Source organism: Tachyglossus aculeatus, chromosome 14 (genome assembly GCF_015852505.1).
Source record: "Tachyglossus aculeatus isolate mTacAcu1 chromosome 14, mTacAcu1.pri, whole genome shotgun sequence".
Lineage (NCBI taxonomy): Eukaryota > Metazoa > Chordata > Mammalia > Monotremata > Tachyglossidae > Tachyglossus > Tachyglossus aculeatus.
Window position 1 is genome coordinate 23,212,078 of NC_052079.1, and position 20,224 is coordinate 23,232,301.

A 20,224-nucleotide genomic window follows, 5' to 3' on the forward strand; every position below is an offset into this window, starting at 1 on the left:
ATGCCCCGAGACGACTCCCTGGACACCCGCATGAAGGAGTCGGTAGGGGTCTTCCACGCTTTGGGGCCGAGGAGCCACGCCCCGGCCGGCCAACCTGCTCTCCGCGGGCCCGCGAGCACGAGCCTCCGGAAACGCCAGACCGCCGCGGGGTTCCCAGGACGGAGGCTGGAAGCTTCATTCACCGGATACGATGAAGGAGAGCCCTCGGCCCGGGCCGTTCGGGCCCAGAAGCTAGGCGGCGGTGCCGAAGACCAGCTGCCATCGTGGAGCCGGGCCGCGGAGGATCCCAGGTCAGTGCCCTTCCCTTCGCGCGACCCAGAGCGGGAGCCCCGAGGCCCAGTCGGTAGGCACTCCTACCCGGTGGCTGGGCCTCCCCCGGCCCACCGAGCCCCGTTGCCCGGCTCGAGGGTTCCATCCGGGCTCGCCGCCCCGGACCCAGCAGGCGATGCCCATCATGGCCTCCCGCCCCGTCCCCACCTGACCATACCGAGATTGTCCCGGCCGGGGTCCCCCAGCCGTGACGGTAGCTGGCAGCCCCTGCCCTGGAGGCTGTCCACGGTCCCTGAACCAGTCAGGTCGCGGCCCATCGGCAAGGACCAGAGGCCAGCGCGCGAAGCCATGAAGCTGCGGGCCCAAAGGGAGCGAGAGACCCGATGTCCCCCCCTGCCCCCCCTCACCTCCTCGTGATATCTGGGACGTGGGGCCGCGCGTGGCTCCCTACGACCCCTGTCCTTCGGACGGCGCTCGGCCCTTCAGCGGCCCTGACTGGCCGCCAGAGAAGTCCAGTCGCGAGGACGCCCTCCCGGGGAACAGCAGCAGGCGCTGCGAATCGCTCGGCCCGGGCACCAGCCCCAAGGACATCGAGTTGTTGCTCGCCGAGTTTCAGATCCCTCCGCTCCTCTCTCCACTGAGCGACGACGACACCCCCGAGGGCCCCAGGAATCCCACACCCCCCAGGCCAGTCCGAGGAGGTAAGGCATTCGGAACGTCCAACCCGGCAAATGGGTCGGCTGTTTCGCCCGCGGGATCCAGCCGTCCTGAGCGAGCTCTGGCTTCATCGCCAGAGCCCGGTTCGAGCTCTGTGGACTCCGCCAAGGAGCTGAAGGACTCTAGGATCCGTCCGCTCCACCCCGCTCGGGGGGAAGACGCGGGTCCGGCCTCGGAGCTCCAGGCCCAGAGCCTGATAGTTCCAGCTCAACGGCAGGATTCAGGACGGCCCTCGGCACCGGATTCTCGGGCCCGAAGACCATCGTGGACACGGAACGAGACGGATTCCGGGTTAGTGCCATTCTCTTTACCCTCCGCGGAGCGCGCTCCCCTTGGTCCAGCCCTTCGGAAGCCACAGCCCCCGGCTGGGGCCCCCATGGCCCACCCAGACCCCTTGTCTGTCTCGAGGGTCGAATCCGGGCTCCCTGCCCAGGACCCAGCAGGCGGTGCTCCTCCTAGGCCCCCACCCAGCCTCGCCATCCGGGGCTCCCGGTCTGGGGCCCCTAGCCTGGACTTGAGCTGGCAGCCCCTGCCCTGGAGGCTGCCCACTCTCCCTGAACCAGTCAGCTCGCTGCCCATAGGCGAGGGCCAGAGGCCAGCGCGTGAGGCTATGAAGCTGCGGGCCCAACGGGAGCGGGAGATCCGATGCCCCCCCTGCCCCCCCTCACCTCCTCGTGATATCTGGGACGTGTGGCCGTGCCTGGCTCCCTACGACCCCGTTCGTTCGGACGGGGCTCTGCCCAGGTGCCGCGCTGGCTCGGCGCCAGAGCAGCCCAACCGCGAGGACGGCCTCCCGCGGAGAAGCACCGGAAGTCTTGACTCCCTTGCGGCCCAAGAGAGGGAAACTGGGCCCGTCACCAGTCCCGTGGATATCGAGAAGGCGCTCGCCGAGTTGCGGATCCTTCCGCTCCTCTCTCCTCTCAGCGAAGACGAAAGCCCGGGGGGTCCCAGGACGCCCAAAGCGACCGGAGCCGTCCAGGCAGGTAAGGCTCGCGAAGCGTGCACCCCGGGGCAGGGTGCCGCTGGTTTGCTCCCGGGGTCTCGAGGTCCTGAGCGCGCTTTGGCCGCGACGCGGCCTGCCTCGACCTCGGTGGACCAGGCCAATGGGCTGAGGGAGTTGCGCACTGCTCCGCGCCGACCCCCTCCGAGGGGAGGCGCGGTTCCCGAGTGTCCCAGGGGGACGGACGTCAAGCCCTCCACGGACGCAGATGGCTATCAGGCTCATGCGATGCATGAAACAAGAAGCTCTACCCGGGACAAGAGAGCCGAGAGTCTTGGGCAGGCCCAGCACAGCCCTCTCGGCGCCAACCGGGACACCAAGGGCCCTCTCCAGAGCGAGGACGAGCGCCCAGGGAAGGAAGCCACGGGAGGTCGTACTAGAGCAAATCGTCCCAAGGGAAGCTGGGGTTGGAGCCACGTCTGGGCCCCCAGGGATGGAAATGCAGACGGCTGCCGTCCGAGCCCCGAAGAGGGCAACGAGCCTCCTCTGTTGGACCGCCCTGTTGAAGAGAAGGGGAAATGGAGGCGGCCTTGGCGCAAACGGAGCAGAAGCCGGGAGGAGCTCAGCCCGCAACCGGGGAAAAGGGCCCGGGGCCCGTTGGCCTCCCACCCCCAAAGGTCCCTGGAGGTTAGCCCCGGTGTGGCATCGACGGGCCTCGGTCCCTGTGACCTGGCTGCTTTCCGTGGCGGCCGCGGCGGCTCGGGCGGCACACGCCCCCCCTCGCCAGACCCCACGGCTCCAGGTACGGAGCCCCGAAGCTGCAGCCCCCGGGAAGGACTCAGGACAGCCCGCAGCCCCGGAGGTCCGGTTCGAGAAGCCTGACGGGAGCGACGAGGCCCAACGATCACCGCCCACTCGGAAGAGCAAGCATTCCAGGTTAGCCCTTCGCTGCCCTTTGCCGGCCGCAGGTCGGCCGCCCCTATTGCCAGCGCCTCGGGCTCCACCACAGCCACCGGCCGGACCCCTTTCGGCCGAACCCGCCCCCTTGCCAGGCCCTAGGTCCCATGCGCAGCCCCGGCTTCCGCCCCCTCCCCAGCTCCCCCTTCCCAGCTCCCGGCCCAGAGCCCCTGTTCCGATCGATTTCAGCAGCCAGCCCCTGCCCTGGAGGCTGCCCACCGTCCCTGGCCCTGTGAGGTCACTGCCCATTCCCAAGGATCTGAGGCCAGTCCGCGAGGCCATGAAGCGCCGGGCCCAGAGAGCCCAGTCTTCATTGAGCGCTTACTGTGTGCAGGGCACTGTACTAAGCGCTTGGAAAAAACAGGTTTGCAACATATAGAGAGGGTCCCTACACAACAGCGGGCTCCCAGTCTACAAGACTGAACATCCAAGTGCATCACAACATCAGCATGCGAAAACCATCAACGATGGGTCTGTGCTGCGCAGAGGTGCAGGTGGAGACACTCAATTGTCGAGTGTACCTAGGAGGAAATCCAGAGCTAAGTATTTGTCAAGAGTCAGGCTCTTGTCAGGACAGCAGTTGACTGCCCTGAATGAAGCAGCAGAGCCCAGGAGACTGTCGAGGACTTTGACAAACTGAAGTAATAACCAACTGCTGGCTGGGAACAGTAAAGACAGGTACCATTTGGGTGGGACAGGGACATTCATGAGAAAATGTCATAAAATGCCGTAACACTTAGGCAAGCAGTTCTAAGGAAGGAAAAGAAGGAAAAGAAAGAGACTAAAGACAAGGAAGAAAGAAAACAAGAAAAGAAGGAAAAAAGAGAGAAAGAAACAGCACAAAATGCTGCAACGTTTAGTCGAGTGGTAGTAGAAAAAGAAAAGATCAAAAAGAAATAGAATAAAGAAAAGGAAGAGTGAAAGCAAGAGAAGAAGGAAAGAGATAGATAGAAATGCTATAAAATGCCGCAAAGCTTAGGTTAGTGGTAATAAGGAAAGGAAAGAAAACAATGAGAATAAAGTAAAGGAAGAAAGAAAAATAAACAAGGAAAGAAATTATTAAACCAAAAACGCTAATGACACCCCCATCATGATAGAGGTTGTCTCGAGCACCAGCCTCCGGCTTGTACCATGCAGGACATTCCTGAACCAGGTAAGCCTCGGTGACACGTAGTGCAGTTAAACCATTCCTCTGATTCATTCATTCATTCAATCGTATTTATTGAGCACTTACTGTGAGCAGAGCACTGTACTAAGCGCATGCGAAGTACAAGTTGGCAACATATAGAGACGGTCCCTACCCAAAAGCGGGCTCACAGTCTACAAGGGGAGACAGACAACAAAACGAAACATATTAACAAAATAAAATAAATAGAATAAATATGTACAAGTAAAATGAATAGAGTAATAAATATGTACAAACATATATACATATATACAAGGTTAATGTGGAAAGCTTTTTACTTAGTTTTTACCAAAATGCAAGGGAGTGACACATACACACACTCTCTCACTTCACTCCATCAAGGGTCCAATACCAGTCTGCTGAAGGGAGCTCGTTCTGTCAATGCTTCTTCTTACTGCTTCCAAGTGCTGCTGCCTTCTGCTGCTTTCTAGTGCTGCTCTCCAGCTGCTTCTCCTGCTCCAATGCTTGCTTCTCAGTGCTGATTGCTGCCGGTGCTTCAACGTGCCTCTTCGCGATTCAAAGCAACAACCATTCATCTACCTTGGGCGTAGCAGCTGTGGCTCTATGTGGTTGTCACTGATTGGTCCAGGCTGGTTACCGTGTAGATCAGGGAGAGAAAACCACGCGTCTCTTCACGCTCCACCCCCACAGGCCAGCAATCACCCGTCTCAGGTAGAGCCTATTAGAGCCTTTGCCAGTCTCTTCCTTCTTGTGGTTTGCGGCATCACAGTCACTAACAAGGCAGTTTGTTGTAAGCTTGTTTGGTAAACAAAGAAGTTTATCAAACAAATCTCAAACCAATGGAGCTGGATCAATTGCTTACTGACAGAGAGGTACAACAGTCTTTTGAACTATGGCTCAAGCCAATTTAAACCGCTGAAGATCCTTTATGGCCTTGGCAGCCTTGTTTCCATCATATTAGCATGCCCGATAGAGTGAGATTGGAGGACGGACTGAGTGTACCCAGTACAAAGAGAGGGCACAGAGGATTGAGTATGCCCAGTACAATGATAGGGTTGGTGTGACTGAGTAGAGTGAAAAGGGAGGTAGGACTGAGCATGATACGTAGAGTGAGTGGGGAGATGGATTCTGAGCACAACCAGTTCAGCTAAAAAGGGAGATAGGGCTGAGTTAGTGAAATTACAGTTAATGATCACATAGTCCTCCCTGCCAAATATGAGATGCCCGGCCACATCACAAGCACCCACAGGCCTGACAGGATGTTAACAGACTCAACTAACAGGTCAGGAAATAAAAGACAAGTGCCATTTAGGTGTTCAAGGATAGCTCCTCTGCCGCTAATCTCCTCACCGTGCCTCGTTCTCACCTGTCCCGCCATCGACTCCCGGCCCACGCCATCCCCCGGGCCTGGAATTCCCTCCCTCTGCCCATCCGCCAAGCTAGTTCTCTTCCTCCCTTCAAGGCCCTACTGAGAGCTCACCTCCTCAAGGAAGCCTTCCCAGACTGAGCCCCTTCCTTCCTCTCCCCCCGTCCCCCTCACCATCCCCCTCATCTTACCTCCTTCCCTTCCCCACAACACCTGTATATATGTATATATGTTTGTACATATTTATTACTCTATTTATTTATTTATTTATTTTACTTGTACATATCTTCTATTTATTTTATTTTGTTAGTATGTTTGGTTTTGTTCTCTGTCTCCCCCTTTTAGACTGTGAGCCTACTGTTGGGTAGGGACTGTCTCTATATGTTGCCAACTTGTACTTCCCAAGCGCTTAGTACAGTGCTCTGCACACAGTAAGCGCTCAATAAATACGATTGATTGATTGATTGATTGAATCACAAGAAAACACACACACACACACACACACACAAAGTGCCTTAAAGCTTGCAAGTTCCAGCTTGGGTTTGGCAGTCCTCCTTGAGTTTACCGTCCTCCAGCCCCCAACAATTGACACCCACGAGAGTTGCCATTGAAATCTAGGGCTACCATCCAGCTAATGTTAAGTATCCCAGACAAACCATGAGCACGTATGAGGCCACCAGGGATCTCGAATTGCTCAAGGAAGAGACAGTTCCTGGTCGGAAACAGAAAAGATAAGAGCCATTTTGGATTGAACAGGAACATTCATAAGAAAATGTCACAACCTACCACAGTGCGCAGTCGAGCAGTACACCACAGGCCTTCTATTTATACCTATACCTAGCAGAACCAGCTGAATTTCTCTCGACTAAAAGTCAGTGGGCCTAGTGAGTTATGTCTCAAACTACTTCATTCCTAGGAGACTGCTTTTAAACCCCTCTTATAATCTTGCTCAGGCTTGCAAGAGTTGGGTTCACTATCTTCTCACTCCTGACAGCTGGAGCCTCTTACTGTGCCTCGATCTCAGGTATCTCACCACCAACCCCTAGCTCACGTCCTGCCTCTGCCTTGGAACGCCCTTCCTCTTCAAATCCGACGGACAATTAACTCTCGCCCACTTCAAAGTCTTATTGAAGGCACATCTCCTCCAAGAGGCCTTCCCAGACAATGCCCCACCTTTCCACATCTCCCATTCCCTTCTGCACCACCCTGACTAGTTCCCTTTGATCTTCCCCCTTCCAACACCACAGCACTTATATACATATCTGTAATCGTATTTATTGGTATTCATGTCTGTCTCCCCTTGCCTAGACTGTAAGCTCATTGAGGGCTCGTTGAGGGCAGTGACTGTGCCTCTTTACAGTTTTACTGTACTCTCCCAAGCGCTTAGTACAGTGTTCTGCACACGGTAAGAACTCAATAAATATGATTGAATGAATAGTCACTTAAACATGGGCCTCCTGCTACCTATCTGCCCAGAGTCAATTTTTCAGCAAGAGACTGGGCTAAATTTCTAAGAATTCCCATTTCCTCAGTACCTTTGGCTCACTGGGCAAGCAAAGAAAGAATGGGTATATTTTTGGATTTTAGAATAAATAAATTATTTAGAGAAAAATCTTAGTGTATGCTGCAATGACCCAGGTTTTCCAGGGGAGTTTGGAACCAATGGTCCTGGCACTACTTCTCGATAGCAGTCAGATCACCAAATGCAGGGTCCTCCAGTCAGTTCCTGAGGTGCCAAAAAAAGGCTCTTCTTAAACCTTGCAAACCCCTATCTGGGCTTGCCTGGCTTGAGTTCACCATTCTCCAGCTCTGTCACCTGATGCCCACAAGAATTGAAGCTGGAGTGCAAGTGGGATAGCCCAGATTTTGGACAATTCCATGAAGGAACTGCATCTCAATGGACAGAGATTCTGGTCTTTGGGAATTCTTCCAAGATAGTCCTATTAGAAGCTGTGTTATTTGACCAGCGCATTACTTACCCAAGCTGTTTAAGCTCCAGGTCACCTCGGGCTCACTTCCCCATAGTCACAGCCAGTCGCTCTGCATTTGCCATGTGTTTCATGGGGGAACGAGGGGCAAAACTGGCATACTGGAAACATTGAGGGAGCTCAGCATCCTGGCCCACCGTTTCTCTGCGGACCACTGGGAAATATAGCAGTGGAGGCCAGGTTAGGAATGGGTTTGAGGGCAGGTTGGTGGGCCTGCAGTAGGGAGTTTAGAGGCATGCTGTGCTTGATCCGATTCTAGAGGGAAGCCTCCTTCTCTGCCTGGAAAATCCTGCTTCCTCATACAGTAGCAAGACAGTCTTTCTCCATGGAATTGGGCACCCTAGACCAAAATAGATGTGCAGGATGTCAGCAGCTCTAAAAATAGGTTGTCTGTCCTCTGTGCTCTTTGGCAATTGTGAAATTGGTCTTTGGGATGAATGTACCTTGCATGTTTAGCAATTGGGTTTGCAATGCTATTCAGCCATCCCCCCGGCTGAATAGCACTCCCTCCCTCTTGTCCTCAAATCCTCAGATTGTAGGTGGTTATCTGTTATTTATCTCAGAAGGATATTTTCTTTTATTTATTGCATGTGTTTAACTCTCTGTGTCCCTGTCTTTCTCTCTCGGTCACCTGCCCCATCTTTCCCGCACTCCCTCACCCCTACATCCTCATCCTTCATTCCTTTCCACTTATCTAATGTGATGGAACCTGATGTCCATCATTCAAGTTTGTCACATTTTGCACCATTAAGAAAAGTTGACGAATTTTGAAGCAATGTTTCAGTCTAGCTGGTTAAGCCTAACTATCACCAGTGTTTGTGATAAAATGTAATGTAATGAGGCCTATGCTTTTTTCTAGGCTGTCGAATAATAAATAGCTGGGATCTCTATCAAGTTCTACCCGAGGTGACTCAGCAAGCTCATTTTCAGCCCCTACTGCCTGTTTGTGACTTTCCCTTCCCCAGAACAAATAACATGGAGCCGTTTCTGACCTGGCCAAATTCCCCAACATTTCATATCGAAACTGTTGTCGAAACATTGGCCACCGACAAAGTTGAGGAATACGTTTAGTATGAAAGAGGAAATGATTTTAAAACAACAGGCAGCCAACACACTAGCAGGGGAGTCAGATGTGAAGTACATTTCAGATAGGAGGAAGAAGAAAATAAAAAGATAGATTTGTGGATGAATAAGTACTCATATTGTATTAATCAGTCAATCAATGGTACTTACTGAACCCTTCCTGTATGCACCTTGACTACTGCATTCGCTTTCTCACTGACCTCCCCACATCCTGTCTTTCCACAACTCCAGTAAATACTTCACTCTGCGGCCCAGATCATTTTTCTAAAAAATGTTCAGTCATTGTTCCCCCACTCCTCAAGAACCTCCAGTGGTTGCCATTGGCTTTAAAGCACCCAATCACCTTGTTCCCTCCATCTTACCTCTCTGACTTCCTACTACAACCCAGTCCACTCACTTCTCTGCTAACATCAGACTATTCACTGTACTTCAGTCTGAACAATCTCGCTGTCAACCTCTTGGGCCTGGAACTCCCTAACTCTTCATATATAACAGACCACCACTCTCTCCACTTTCAAAGCCTTACTAAGATCAATCAATCAATCAATCAATCGTATTTATTGAGAGCTTACTGTGTACGGAGCCCTGTACTAAGCGCTTGGAAAGTACAAGTTGGAAACATATAGAGACAGTCCCTACCCAACAGTGGGCTCACAGTCTAAAAGGGGGAGACAGAGAACACAACCGAACATACTAACAAAATAAAATAGAATAGATATATACAAGTAAAATAAATAAATGGAGTAATAAATATGTACAAACATATATACATATATGCAGGTGCTGTGGGGAAGGGAAGGAGGTAAGATGAGGGGCATGGGAGGGGGACGAGGGAGAGAGGAAGGAAGGGGCTCAGTCTGGGAAGGCCTCCTGGAGGAGGTGAGCTCTCGGTAGGGCCTTGAAGGGAGGAAGAGAGCTAGCTTGGCGGATGGGCAGAGGGAGGGCATTCCAGGCCCGGGGGATGACGTGGGCCGGGGGTCGATGGCGAGACAGGTGAGAACGAGGTACGGTGAGGAGATTAGCGGCAGAGGAGTGGAGGGTGCGGGGTGGGCTGTAGAAGGAGAGAAGGGAGGTAAGGTAGGAGGGGGCGAGGTGATGGAGAGCCTTGAAGCCGAGGGTGAGGAGTTTCTGCCTAATGCGCAGATTGATTGGTAGTCACTGGAGATTTTTGAGGAGGGGAGTAACATGCCCAGAGCGTTTCTGGACAAAGACAATCAGGGCAGCAGCATGAAGTATGGATTGAAGTGGGGAGATCACATCTCCTCCAAGAGGCCTTCACCAACTAAGCCCTCCATTTATCTTGCTTCCATTTTTTTGAATTGCCTTTGCATTTGGATCTTTTTTATTAATGATATTTGTTAAACGCTTACTATGTGCCACAAACTGTACTAAGCATTGTGGTAGATACAAGATAATAAGGTTGGACACAGTCCATGTCCCACATAGGGCTCACACTCTTAATCCCCATTTTACAGATAAGTGAACTGAGGGACAGAGAAGTAAAGAGACTTGTCCAAGGTCACACAGCAGACAGGTGGCAGAGCCAAGATTAGAATCCATGTCCTCTGACGTCTAGGCCCGTGCTCTTTTCAGCTATGCCAGGCTGCTTCTCAATATGTAGCCTTTACACATTTAATGCTAATAAACATAATAATGATGATGATGGTAATTGTCATATTTGTTAAGTGCTTTCTATGTGCCAAGTACTGCATTAGTTGCTGGGGTAGATAGAAGATTCATTAATTCATTCATTCAGTTGTATTTATTGGGCCATTACTGTGTGCCCTTGGGCCCTTACTGCACTAAGCACTTGGAAATTACAATACAGCAATAAGAGACGACCCCTGTCCACAATGGGCTTACAGTCTAGAGGAGGAGAGACAGACATCAAATCAAGTAAACAGACATCAATTTAAATAAGTAGAATTACAAGTATATGCATATATACGTAAGTGCTGTGGGGCGGCGAGGGCAGAGGAAGAGCAAAGGGAGCGATTCGAGGTGATGCAGAAGGGAGGGGGAGATGAGGAAAAGGGGGCTTAGAAGGCCTCTAGGAGGAGGTGCATCTTTAGTAGGGCTTTGAAGGGGGGGAAGAGTGATTGGCGGGTTTGAGGATAAGATAATCAGATCCCACATGGGGCTCACATTCTAAGTAGGAAGGAGCACAGGTATTGAATCCCCATTTTGCAGATAAGGGAACTGAGGCTCAGAAAAGTTGAGTGACTTTCCCAAGATCACACAGCGGGTAAATGGTGGCACTGGGTTAGGCTCCAGGTCCTTTGACTCCCAGGCTCGTGTTCATACCACTAGGCCACGCTGCTTAATGTGGATTATTCACCCCACCTTCAGCCCCACAGCACTTATATACATATGTGTATTTTTTTTAATGTCTGTCTCTCCCTCTAGATTGTAAGCTCCTTATGGACAGGGAACTTGTCTACTCACTCAATAGTATTGTACTCTCCCAAGTGCTTTGTACAGTACTCCTCACACAGTTAGCACTCAATAAGTCCCCTCTATACTGTAAACCCGGTGTGGGGGCGGGGATTGTTTCTCTTTATTCCTGAATCGTACTTTCCAAGCACTTAGTACAGTGCTCTGCACACAATAGGAGCTCAATAAACACGATTGAATGAGTGAATAAGTATCTACCCCAGCGCTTAGACCGCTGTCTGACACATAGCAAGCATTTAACAAATACCGTAAAAAATGAATACCATTTATTGATTGAGTGGAAGACTACAATTAAAGGGTACAAATCCAAATGTATGGGCGATGCAGAAGAGAGAGGAAGTAGAGAAAATGAGGGATCAGTTGGGGAAGGCATATTGAAGGAGGTGTGATTTCAATAAGGCTTTGAAAGTGGGGGGAATGGTAGTCTGTCAGATACAAAACAAGGAGGGAGTTCCAGGCCAGAGACAGGGCGTGCACAAGGGACTGGTAGAGAGATAGGCGGTATTGAGGTTGATTGAATAAGTTGGTATTAGAGAAGTGAAGTGTGCAGATTGGGTCGAAGTGGGAAATCAGTGAGGTGAGGTAGGATGGAGTGAGCCAAATGAGGGCCTAAAAGCTGATGGTAAGGAGTTTCTGTTTGATGAAAAGGTGGATGGGGACCCAGTGAAGGTTTGGGACGATTGAGGAGATATGGACTGAATGATTTCTCAGAAAAATGCTCTGGGGCAGCAGAGTGAAGCATGGACGGAGGAGGGGAGAGACAGGAGGCAGGGAGGTCAGAGAGGAGGCTGATGCAGCAGTCAAGGGAGACTATAATAAGGGGTTGGATCAGCTTTGTAGCAGTTTTGATGGAGAGGCATTGTTGTGAAGGTAGAACCGATGGAATTTGGTTTCAGAATGAATATGTGTGTTGATTGAGCGATAGGTTGAAGATAATGCCGAAGTTAAGGGCTTGTGAGACAGGGAGGATGGCACTGCTGTCTACAGTGATGCAAAAATCAAGGGAAGGACAGGATTTGGGAGGGACGCTGAGGTGTACTGTTTTGGAAATGTTAAATTTGAAGTTGTTGGCATGCCAGCCAAGTAAAGAGGTACTGAAGGCAGGAGGAAATGCTAGAGAAAACGTCTGGGCTGGAGAGGTAGATTCTAGACCGTGAGCCCGTTGTTGGGTAGGGACTGTCTCTAGATGTTACCGATTTGTACTTCTCAAGCGCTTAGTACAGAGCTCTGCACACAGTAAGAGCTCAATAAATATGATTGAATGAATGAATGAATGAATTTGGGACTCTTTCAGTGAAGAGATGGTAGGAGAAAGCATGGGAACGAATGAGTTCTGCAAGGAAATGAGTGTATATGGAGAATTAAAAGGGATCCAGAACTGAACTTGAGGGACTCCAACAGTGAGAGGGTGGGAGGCAGGGAATGAGCAAGGAAACAGACTGAGAAGGTGTGGCCAGAGGTCTGGGAGGAGAACCAGAAGAGAAGAGGGTCAGCTAAACCAAGGTTAGATAATGTTTCCAGGAAAAGGGGGTGGTCGATGATTTCAGAGACAGCTCATAAGTCAAGGAAAATTAGAAAAGAGACCATTGGATTTAGATAATGTTGATGTCTCCGAACTTCTTAATTACAATTTTGGTATTCACTGAGTGCTTACTGTGTGCTAAATGTGGGGATAGATACAAGATAATACGATCAGACCCAAACTCTGCACCACAGAGAGAAGGGATTTTATCAATTCACGGGTGAGGCAACTGGGACCCAGAGAGATCAAATGACTTGCCCAAGGTTATACTACAGTCCAGCGTCAGAGTTGGGAATGGAACCATGATCCCCTGACTACCAGCCCTGGGCTCTTTCCACTAAGCCACACTGTCTTCCTTCACTGGGGGAAAGGCAGCCAAGAAGACTCCCAAGGTGAATTTTTCCCAGATCAAGACAATGGAGAAGTGTCCTGATTGTCCTAGACGAAAGTCACCCTGAAACTGCAATGGTTCTTCTGCCCAAATGATTAGCCATTCATGGACAAAAGGTCAGTGATTCATGACTTATTGAAGGAGAAATCCTTTTCTGTCATTGACAGGGCCTGGAGATGTTCTCAAGTTTCAGTTTCCAAGTTTGCATTTGGCTCTGAATTGTCTTTGAAAATGAAGGCTTATTACACATCATTCTTAGTAAACACTTCGAATATATTAAACTGTGTGTGAGGGAGAAAGTAAAAATGTTTCATAGGACTTCAAACCGGCTTGCTGACGCAGTCTCGAAGCTGAACCAGTGGCCACGTCCTGCCAGCTGGAAGTGTGGAAGCAGCATGTAGGACTGAGGTTTGCTTTAGGGCCTCCTTGGGAATGGTTTAGAGAAGTGAAAAGAGAGCGAGAGAATATCACATGGTCCATACCTAGTCAAAAGAGTGGGCATCCTGTGGTATTACGATTGGCAATAGTGTTTTGCGCTGCACAGACCACTGGACTAATGCCAGCGACCCATCGCTCATGTCCTGGGTTTGAGCCATAGGGCCGAGATTCTCCCAGCTAGGATCCATCTGCACCAGGCCAGAGCCAGGCAGGTGCCAGTGGGCATGCCATAGCAGAGGAAACCAGGACCATCTATGAAGTAGCCAGAGGAACTGGTCCTGCGTTTAATGGGAGATGGGGGGCGACGGGAGACCTGAGGTGCTCGGAAGAGCTCCACAGCCATGGACCAGTACAGGGAAAGAGAGCTGAGGACACATAGAGCCGATTGTGGCCTGGAGGGCGGGGGATGATGGGGGGGTAATAATAATAACAATAATAATAATTATGGTTTTTGCTAAGTGCTTACTATATGCCAGGCACTGTTCTAAGAGCTGGGATGGATACAGGCAAATCGGGTTCGACACAGTCCCTGTTCCACGTGGGTCTCTCAGTATCTAAGTTCCCATTTCACAGATGAGGTAACTGAGACACAGAGAAGTGAAGTGACTAAATAATAATAATAATAATAACAATGATGTTGGTATTTGTTAAGTGCTTACTATGTGCCAAGCACTGTTCTAAGCGCTGGGGAGGATACAGGGTAATCAAGGTTGTCCCACGTGAGGCTCACAGTCTTCATCTCCATTTTAACTGAGGCACAGAGACGTTAAGTGACTTGCCCAAAATCACACAGCTGACAAGTGGTGGAGTTAGGATTAGAACCCACGATCTCTGACTCCCAAGCCCGTGCTCTTTCCACTGACCCACGCTGCCCCAGGTCACGCAGCAGACAAGTGGCGTAGCCGGGAATAGAACCCATGACCTTCTGACTCCCAGGCCCGTGCTCTATCCATTATGCCATGCTGCTTCTCATGGGTCCTGGCGGAGGGCCCAGGTGATGATGCTATAATCAGAGTCCCTCCCCTTTCCAGTCTCTCCCCGCCCTCATTTTACAAGGGCGAATCCAGGCTTCGCTCAGATTCTGTCCGTTTGCCTTTCAACCCGGTGTCTGTTGGTGGTACCAGCCAGAATCTGAGGTCACTCAGACATGAGCAACTGGCGTGTTCACTGGTGAGCGGCCTGAACTTGGATACTGATCGACAGAGCAGCAGTTTTGGAGCAGAAGAGGACAGGACAGCACAGGTCAGGGCAGGACAGAGGAGATATGGGGAAAGGGGAGAAAGGGAGGGGAGAGGAGGGCAGGTCCATGGGATCCAGGGAGACCAGGGGAGAAGAGGACAGAGCAAAGAGGAGAAAGGGAGACGGGCAGGGGAAGGGGGTGGCAGTGAGAGTGGGGGAAGGGAGGTGTAGGTACTAGGAGTGGGAGGAGAGGAGCACTATTGTGGATGGGGAGGGGGCAGTAGAGGGGAAAGCCAGGAAGCAGGCAAGGCTAGTAGCAAATAACCAACCAAAGCAGCTAATGAAAAGGGGGCTGTCTTTCCACAGGATGCACAGACACTGGAGACACCCTCCCATCCAGCACCCTGGAGGACTCAGCGAGCCTCGCTGGGCGCCAGCCCTCTCTGGAACCACCTCAGAGACGTGAGATGTTGGGGAATGGAAGTGGGGGGGGGGGGGGCAGGGAACATGAGGCAGGGGCAGAGTTGGAGTGTTTGGGGGGTGAGGATGAAGCCTCACCTATCCTGTTCTGCCTGCCGTCAGGTCCCAGGAAGAACCGTCCACCCACACTCCACACATCAACCGGATGGATCCTGATCAGAGGAGCAAGACACCAGCGTCAACGAGAGGAGGCAGAAGGGAGTACAGTTGTGCCCCATTCGTCAGGTGAGGGACCAGGGTCCTGGTGAAGGTGAGGAGAGGAAATCATGTCCACGTCCAGAGGGAACATGGAAGTAGGGGAAACACCCAGTGAAGATCAGGCATAGAGGATGGGATTTGGGACACACAGTTGGGAAGATTCAGGGGAACGTGGAGCACTGAAGTTTCCAAGCTAGGAGAGGAAGCAGGGGTGGGGTTCAATTCACTTCAGGGGTTTAAACTGTTTGCCTGTTCCTCAAACTAGTGAGAGCAACAGGAAGCAGCCTGGCAGTTGGTCTCCATCAATGGTCGCAACTCTGCCAGCCCGCAGCCATTAACCTGGGCAAAGTCTGGTCTGAGAGCTCTTTGGTAGTACCGTTAACACCTTACGGTGTAGTGCTCCAGAGAGACTGTAACAGAGAATGGGAGGATCCGGGAGAAACGAGACAGTGGTGGGGAGAGAAGATAGAGACAGGCCCGGGGTCAGGGTGGCGGCGGGGATGACTTAATCTCTCGTTGTCCCCTGTCTGGCTGCTAATCTCAGTAGTTCTGCCTGGGCAGGGAGGTTCGATGGTCCTCGCTGCTGTGTGGCATGCAACATGCCTACTTAGTCTATGAACCCCGTAGAAGACATAGACTGTGCCTGAACTGATTACCTTGTATCTACTCTGGCATTTAATACAGTGCTTGCACATAGCAAGTGTTTAACAAATACCGCCATTATTATTTTTAAAAACCTCAGTTCTTGATATTACATATTTTATAGTATTAGTTAAGTTCTTACTTTGTGCCAGGCATTGTACTAAGAGCTGGAGTAAATACAATGTAATCAGGTTGGACACTGTCCTTGTCCCACATAGGTCTCACAATCTTAATCCCCATTTTACAGGTGAGGTAACTGAGGCACGGAGAAGTTAAGTTACTTGCCCAAAGTCACACAGCAGGCACGCAGCAGAGCCAGGACTAGAACGCAGGTCCTTCTTAACTCCTAGGTCCGTGCTCTATCTACCAGACCACACTGCTTCTCATTGTTCCCAGAGAATCAAATCCTGGCTCTCCCTGTGGGAACACTACCCAGATTTTCCATTTGACATTGACAAGCACCCAACAATACTAATACCAGAGAAAAATACACGTCTTTTGAGTCTGGGAATATGTAAGGACTTATTCTTGTCATCATTATTAATCTTGTGGTATTTATTAAACACTATGTGTCAACCACTGTTCTAAGCAATGGGGTAGATAATAAATAATAATGGCATTTATTAACAGCTTACTATGTGAAAAGCACTGTTCTAAGCGCTGGACACTGTTCTAAGCGCTGAACATTGTTCTAAGCGCTGAGCACTGTTCGGGCACAGTCCCTGTCCAACGTGGGGCTCACGGTCTATGTAGGAGGGAGGCCAGGCGTTAAACTCCAAATTTACAGATGAGGAAACTGAGGCACAGATCAGTGAAGTGACTTGCCCAAAGTCTCACAGCAGGCAAGTGGCAGAGCCAGGATTAGAACCAGGCCCTGACCTCTGAGTTCCCGGGATGTAAGCTCATCGTGGGTAGGGAACGTGTCTGTTCATTGTTATATTGTAGTCTCCCAAGTGCTTGGTACAGTGCTTTGCACACAGTAAGTGCTTAATAAATACAATTGAATGAATGAATGTATCAACCCCAAACACACTGGCCCCCGACATATAATTCCCCTCTGTCATCAGCCTCAAGGTAATTAAAACGCTCACTCCATCTCCATTCCAGGCTGCCGCTGTTACTACTTTCCCGATGGATCCATTGCAGCTCATTTAGGACAAAGCACAATTTCCAGAATCAATATCAAAAAAATCATCCATTCCAGTATCTGACTACATCAGATATCCGGATGACAATAGCAATTTGCTGATTTCACCAGAGAGAAAAGCTTATCAACGGTAAAGTTTTATCCCTTTCTGAGATGAGAAGTGAATGAGAATTTGTTCCAGAAATGTTCTCTCTGCTGTATTTTCCAACCTCTGAAATTTATGACCACCTGTGTCCCACAGACCCATGTTTTCTGACCTAGTTTGGATGGTTATCCCTAACTCAATCCTTCCAGCTCAAGAAATAAGTTGGATCTCTACGTTCAGGGAGTTCAATGGAACACCTAGCATTACCAGACTGATCAAGTCTGCCAATCTTTCAACGGAAAGATTTATCAGAACAAAATCGCCACATGTGTACCGTACAATTCCAGAGGCTTAGAAATGCCCCACACTCCGTTTCAAACTGACAGTTGATCCATTTAGCTCCATGTTCAGCTAGGTTCCTCATGGGGCCAATTACATCCCTGCCTCCCACATAGCCGCACACAGAGAAAGACCCTGTGCATTTTCTGAACACCAAAACTCCTTGCCCACTGTGGGACACGGTAGCCATATGGAGGGAGAGGGCACCATTCCCCTCTCAACAGTGCCCAGGGACACAACCACTCCGCTCTGTTTGACTCGTTTCCAGCAGGTAATTTGATTTGGTGCTTCCAGGCTGTGAGCTGTTAACCTGCTCATCCATACATACGGCACCATTGCAGTGACTCAGCACATCCATGGGGTTGGGCGATGGGACTGATCTCTCCCTCCCCACCCGGAGTCCTCCATCGCAAGCGCTGTTGTCCCAGACATCATTCTGGATCTCCCTCTCTAATGTCTCTGTCCACCCTACCAGGTTACCGCCTGAGGCCCGACATCACCACCTGAAGTGCTCAGCCTGGAATCAGGAGGAGGAAGCGGCCGTGGAGAGCAAAGGAAGTGGACCCTCCTCCCGAGCTCCCTCAAGGGATACCTATCTTGAGGGAGAACTATGAGGCCTTCGTGCAGCTGATGGGTATGTTGTGAGGCCCAGGGAGATTTACCTCTTCCAGAGCGCACACCCTCCACCCCAGGAAGCTGTCACTGGAGGGCAGGCAGGGCAGAGAGCATATTCCAGAAAGGGAAGGGAATGGGGGACCCTCCCTCCCCGACCAGCCCGGCTAAACTGAGCCCCCATCTCTCCCCACCACAGATGACCAACTGGTGCGGAGGTTTCTGAAGACAGACAAATATTTCATGATGTCAGATAAGATGGGTGTGACCGCGTCAGCATCCTTCCTTCCCCCAGCCCTCCCCTCTGACCCCTCTTTCCCGCCGCTCACCGTCCCAACCTTCCTGCCTGGTCTTTGCAGTTTCTGTCTACGGCTCCCCTCTCTTCGCTAATCTCTCCCCGCGCCCTGACACCTGGTGGTGCCCAAACCCCAGCGACTTCCCCTCCAACCCAGATCCCCCATCCCCAAATCTCCTGTCTCAGACTCTTTCTGCCCGAAGCTCTGGTGGCCCAAGATACCCCGAGAACAGGACCTTCAGGCTCCTGCCCCCACTCTTCCTTCCTCTGGCCCATGGTCCCAGACCCCTCCCCTCTCCTGGATGCAGTACATGTTGTCGATGGTCGTCTCCTACTTTATCCGTGCTGCCCACCCTACGTGGCAGTATAAGCGGTTCCATTTCTTCCTGGCTTTGTGAGTCTATTCCTGCCTCCTCTCCCCCAGTGTGGGCCCAGGAGATGGGTAATGCTCTGCCATCAGCCATGATCACGGGAGCCGGGAAGGGGAAGGCAGTGTCTGGGGCTCCTTCCTGTCCCCCAGAGGCTCTGCCACTCAGCATCTCTGAGGGAACCGCACTGTCTCCTGGAACACACCACAGCAGAGCTCCCCAGCACCCCACCCTTAGTAGCCCCCAGGAGGGTGGTGATATCCCATCCAAGGTCCCAGAACCAGGCTACCCCGCTGTCCCAGGCCCTTCGACCTGGGCCCTCCCCATGAGATCGGCAGCAGGTTGCCAAGGGAGGAGGAAATGACCCTGGGGGTCTGGCCAGGCTGTAAAGAAAGGAATAATAATAATAATAATAATAATAGCATTTGTTAAGCACTTACTATGTGCAAAGCACTGTTCTAAGCGCTGGTAAGGCGGCTGGGGGCCTGGCTCCTAGGCCCACAACCCCCATCTGGACACAGGTACCTGGCAAATGACATAGAGCAGAATGTGCTCGTCTTGAAGAAGGCTATGTCACCATTCGCTTTCGGGCACAAAGTGAGAGTGAAGGAGCGCAGCATCTTCTATCATCTGCTGCTGAAGTTCCTCGAGGCCATAGACGGCGAGGCACGGGTGTCACCCGAAGAGTGTGAGGAGGTGGGGCTGTGTCAGGGCCCCGCAGGAGACCTCGGGAGTGGGGAGACACCTGGGGAAGGGAAGAGGGCCGGGTGGGAGGCCGGGGACTAGGCGACCAGTATGGGGTTCTGTTCCTGGTTTCCTGTCTGATGACCCATTCCCAACCCCGGGTGACATCTTACACCCCCAACCCTTGCCTGGAGCCAGCCTCCCACCAACTGCTCCCTGCCTCTGGCGATACTTCCTCCCCAGATCCTGGCCCAGGACCTCTTATACTGGGCCTGGTGTCGGGACCTCATCCTGTGCAGTATGCCAGTCAGCTGGTGGAACGAGGACAACAGAGTTGGGTATGGCGGTGCAGAGAATCTGGGGCTCAGATGGGTAGCTGCCCAAGCAGTATCAGGGCAATGCCCCCTTGGTGCCTTTTACCACCCCCTAACCCCAGCTGCCCTGTTTGTCATGGGGAACAGCCACAACCATGGGGAATAGTCTGTCGGCAGGGGTTGGGGGGTCCCATGCTAGTAGCTCTTGCCCATGCTCTGTGAGTTAGCCAGAATCCCAGTTTGAGCTCGATGGACTGGGATGTGGTGTCCCCCTCACTGACCTGAAAGAGGGGGCGGGGAAATGTTTTCTTAATTCCCAGGAGGGCAATGGATGGTGGGGGTCAGGGGAGGGACTATCCACTCCTAGGACGCCTTCTGCCTCCCCCGCCTCATGTTCCCATCAGCTAAAGGAAAGTCAGGGGCCAGCAGGTACAGATGTGGGCCTGGAAGCAAAGGAATGGACAGTGGGCCTAGGGGTGATAAGAGAGGAGGGGGAAGAGTAGTTGGTAGATTGCTAGGGGCCATTATGGGAGACGGGAAGTGGGGAGGCCAGGATGGGATGGAAGAGGAGAGAAGGAGCGGTCCAAGTGTGGGACGAATGGGGGGCT

General features: G+C 51.7%; 1 protein-coding gene and 1 pseudogene across 1 annotated transcript; both read left to right on the top strand.

The window, feature by feature from the left end:
- Window positions 1-14,424, top strand: LOC119936590 (basic proline-rich protein-like). The gene is given in 7 exon segments (XM_038756059.1): window positions 1-657; window positions 659-2,710; window positions 2,712-3,190; window positions 4,022-4,037; window positions 6,351-6,421; window positions 13,178-13,232; window positions 14,398-14,424. Coding segments are annotated over 7 exon segments (3,357 nt in total).
- The window catches only part of LOC119936591, a 15,504-nt pseudogene continuing 9,700 nt past the window's right edge, over window positions 14,421-20,224 (top strand).